Genomic DNA, 3,360 nt, shown 5'->3' on the forward strand with positions numbered 1-3,360 from the left:
TTGTCATAAGGACAAACGCAGGATTTCGCCGGGAGCGAGTGCTAATCTGAAAAATTGCACCCGCGAATAAAATTTCGTTGATATGTATGTATTTTAGGCTTAAACAACGAAAACCCTGAAATTTACTCTCAGAGTTTATATATACCTGTTATATTAAAACTTTACAAAGTGGTAGATTTAGTTGTAATCGACATCTATTATTGTTGGCATTAGAGTATCAGTATATGTGATAAATTAATGAACCGTAAAGTTTGTGCATGCCTAATTATTTTCACCTAACTAAACGTTATAAGCTCATGCGCCTGTTACGATAAAAGCGCTACAGTCAGCAAGCTTTAAACAAAATAAAAAATGCATGCCATTAGTGAAGTGAAAACGTACCCTGTACCAAGTCGCCACCTGTGAGGCACTCAAAAAGGGTGAAGCAGTGTTGCCAATACCAGGTGTACCGGCATATCGTCAAGTGCCAATAAGGTGAAGTGGCCGGACGGATGGAGGACGAACACACAGGGTCGCGTGAGATCGGGGTGAGTAGTTGTATAGATGAGTCGAAGTGGTCCACAGAGAAGAATAGGCACGCCCCGTGCAAGGTGCGAGGATAACGCAAATGAAAACATAATAATAATACCACAGGTCAAAAATATGATCTAACACGTAAGACTGTGAGTGTAAGAAAGAAATTGGGCGAGTTCGATGTTTAACCATGGCACTTACGATCTATTTCATTATCAATATTTTAGAATCTTCCTCGCAAAGAAACGCACCAAAAACTAAAGTACTATACATTTTAGTCAAATCACATAATAGTTCACTACTTTTCAGTGAAATATCACTGAAAAACCAGTTAAATTTTTAAGCAAATGATTAAGGTGAATCCGTTCTGGCTATTAAAAATAGTGAAATGTCCGAGGGGTGGATCACTCTCAGTTTACAGGTACGAGGAATATATTCTCAAAGAATACTTCAAAAATACTTGAGAATACATGGGGTGAGAATATATGGGAACATGAAAAAATATGTGGGAATATTTGAGACTACTTGATAATATTTCGGCATATATGTTAATACATGTCACCGAGTATTGAAAAAGTACATATAGTTGTGTAAAAAGAACACAAAAATGACGTCTGAAGTAAGAATTAAAATCTTTGTTGATCAAACTTCTAATACTTTTTTTATATTTCACACGTAAAATAACATTTAAAAATGCTAATATCAAATTGTTACCATTAAGTTTTTATTTAAACGTACTCTTACATACGTCGCCTATTGAGATAATTATTGGCATCGGTGCAACCGAAATTGTCCAAATAAGGCTCAAGAGATTATGAAAGCATGAAACTCTTTTTTTGGGACTTTAGAAAGATTTAGGATCCGATAACGAAAAAAGATTTAAAAAATAGTATTTTTTTAATTCGGTATTCTTCTAAATAATTAGGATACACTGGAAGATGGATTAAATTACAGTTACATATATTACTTGTAGTGGACTTATATTATTACCAGTGCTTCCAAACGTAAGCAGGCCAGGCCACATGAACGCTTTCTGTTGGCTTGCGAGGCATATGACGTAACCTCACTGTTAAAAATGATTGCAATTTAAATATACACTTACTATACATCTGTATAGTAAATCTAAGAACTCTGTCTATAAAATAGTAATTAAGAGGCTTTGTAGTGAATTTAGTTTATATGTATATTGATCAACTCTTACAAAAGTCAGTTAATTTTACTTTACACAAATTAAAATTAATTTTGGCAGCAATGCTCATTTCTAAATAATAAAGCATGATATTTTTTATTTGAACATAAATTATACTGGGTTTTAAGTAGATAAGTTGAATTAAGCAAATAATTATGACACCTAATCAAAAAGCAGCAGTATTCACGTAAAAATTCAGATATTTGCAATGAATTTTGATAAAAATCCTACCTTTACGTTGCACTTCGATTATAAATAAGAATTTAGTCGATGAATTGTAGGTTATTACCTCTTTTATTACTTTTGTTTTAATTATTTGAATAGATCTGGATGTATCAAAACTTTCAACTTTCACGCAATCTATTTTACTATACATTTATTTTAATTTTTCAAGATGATGATATATTAAGTTACTGTACGCATATGCATACTGCAAATTTCTTAAGAAATGATTTCTTAAGAAGGGGGCGGAGAGTACACACCCTGCCATCCTTATAATTATAATATTTAACGACTCAAATTTTTTTCGATTTTTAACTATAAATGTCTGCGAAATGACCTAAGATAATCTGATGAGAGAATCGGTCTGGAAGAATTCGATCAAATAAGATTTTTTATTACCAATTCTAGTAAAGGTGAGTATATATATATATGTTATTTTACCATACGATGATGTAAAAAACTACGAATAGTGTATATATTAAAAGTAAAAATATTTTTAAAATATTCAAATAGCCCTAGTCTCCCCTACGTCTTAGAAAACATTTACTTATGAATTTCAGGTGCAAACAAGTTTGACATAGATATTCTGTGTTTTTTCAAACTTTTTTAAAAATCATTGATTTTTGTAAATTTTCATAATATACGTTTTTTCACTTACAGCTTAAATAATGTCTGTGAATGGGATGTTGTTTCCATGCGAATTCAACTAAAAAGAAATGTTAGTAACGTTAATTCTCTTATGATGCATGGTGATGCGGATTCCAACCCGGAGCTACACAATCGTGTCTTAATCGTCGGAATCTCGGAAAAATACTTAAAAATATGTAAGAATATTTGGAAATATTTCGGAATACTTTATAATACTTAGGAATATTAATAATATCTGGAAATACATAGGAATATTGACGGAATACTTCGAGAGTGCACGATGAATATCGGAGTAGTCCACACCCCGGAAGTACATAAGAGACATAAGCGAAATAATATTAACATGAAAAAAATCACGCAAAAACGAAAAACCTAGAAAGAGAAACAATTTTTCATTAAGATCAATCATCCACCTAAGACAAAAAATGTCATGCGATGACTTGAATATTTTAGTCATTCTAAATTCTTAATTTTGAAAAATGACAACATAGCTAAAATTTTAGCTTAGGAGAAAGCTATATATGTGACGCGATCTAAGAAAAGGGACCTACAATAATTTCAATCCTTATTTAAGTTCGTCCAGCAGACGGAGTCAACTTTGTAGCCAACAAATAAATTTAACAAACAGGTGAAAATTTCGTAGAAGGATTTTAACTGATGAGGACTGAATCACGACTTGCTAGACAGCTACGATGCGAGTGTGGCCCGTGAACGGGGTTACATGGCACGGCTGCATACTCTGTGGTGCGAGAAACACCCGGAGCTATCGCACTTTTCGCAGCAACGTC

The 3,360-nt window shown here is 32.7% G+C and overlaps 1 protein-coding gene across 8 annotated transcripts in view; it reads right to left on the reverse strand.

The window, feature by feature from the left end:
* The window catches only part of LOC117177559 (SH3 and multiple ankyrin repeat domains protein 3), a 542,967-nt gene that overhangs the window by 323,250 nt on the left and 216,357 nt on the right, over positions 1-3,360 (reverse strand). For 6 of the 8 annotated variants that reach the window (XM_033368366.1, XM_033368370.1, XM_033368367.1 and 3 more), the window contains one exon: positions 382-399. The exons of the other annotated variants lie outside the window; for them this stretch is intronic. In XM_033368366.1, the coding sequence (XP_033224257.1) occupies positions 382-399 (18 nt within the window). The remainder of the gene's footprint in view (positions 1-381; positions 400-3,360) is intronic. 8 annotated transcript variants of the gene reach the window in all.

This window comes from Belonocnema kinseyi, chromosome 7 (genome assembly GCF_010883055.1).
Source record: "Belonocnema kinseyi isolate 2016_QV_RU_SX_M_011 chromosome 7, B_treatae_v1, whole genome shotgun sequence".
Classification (NCBI taxonomy): domain Eukaryota; kingdom Metazoa; phylum Arthropoda; class Insecta; order Hymenoptera; family Cynipidae; genus Belonocnema; species Belonocnema kinseyi.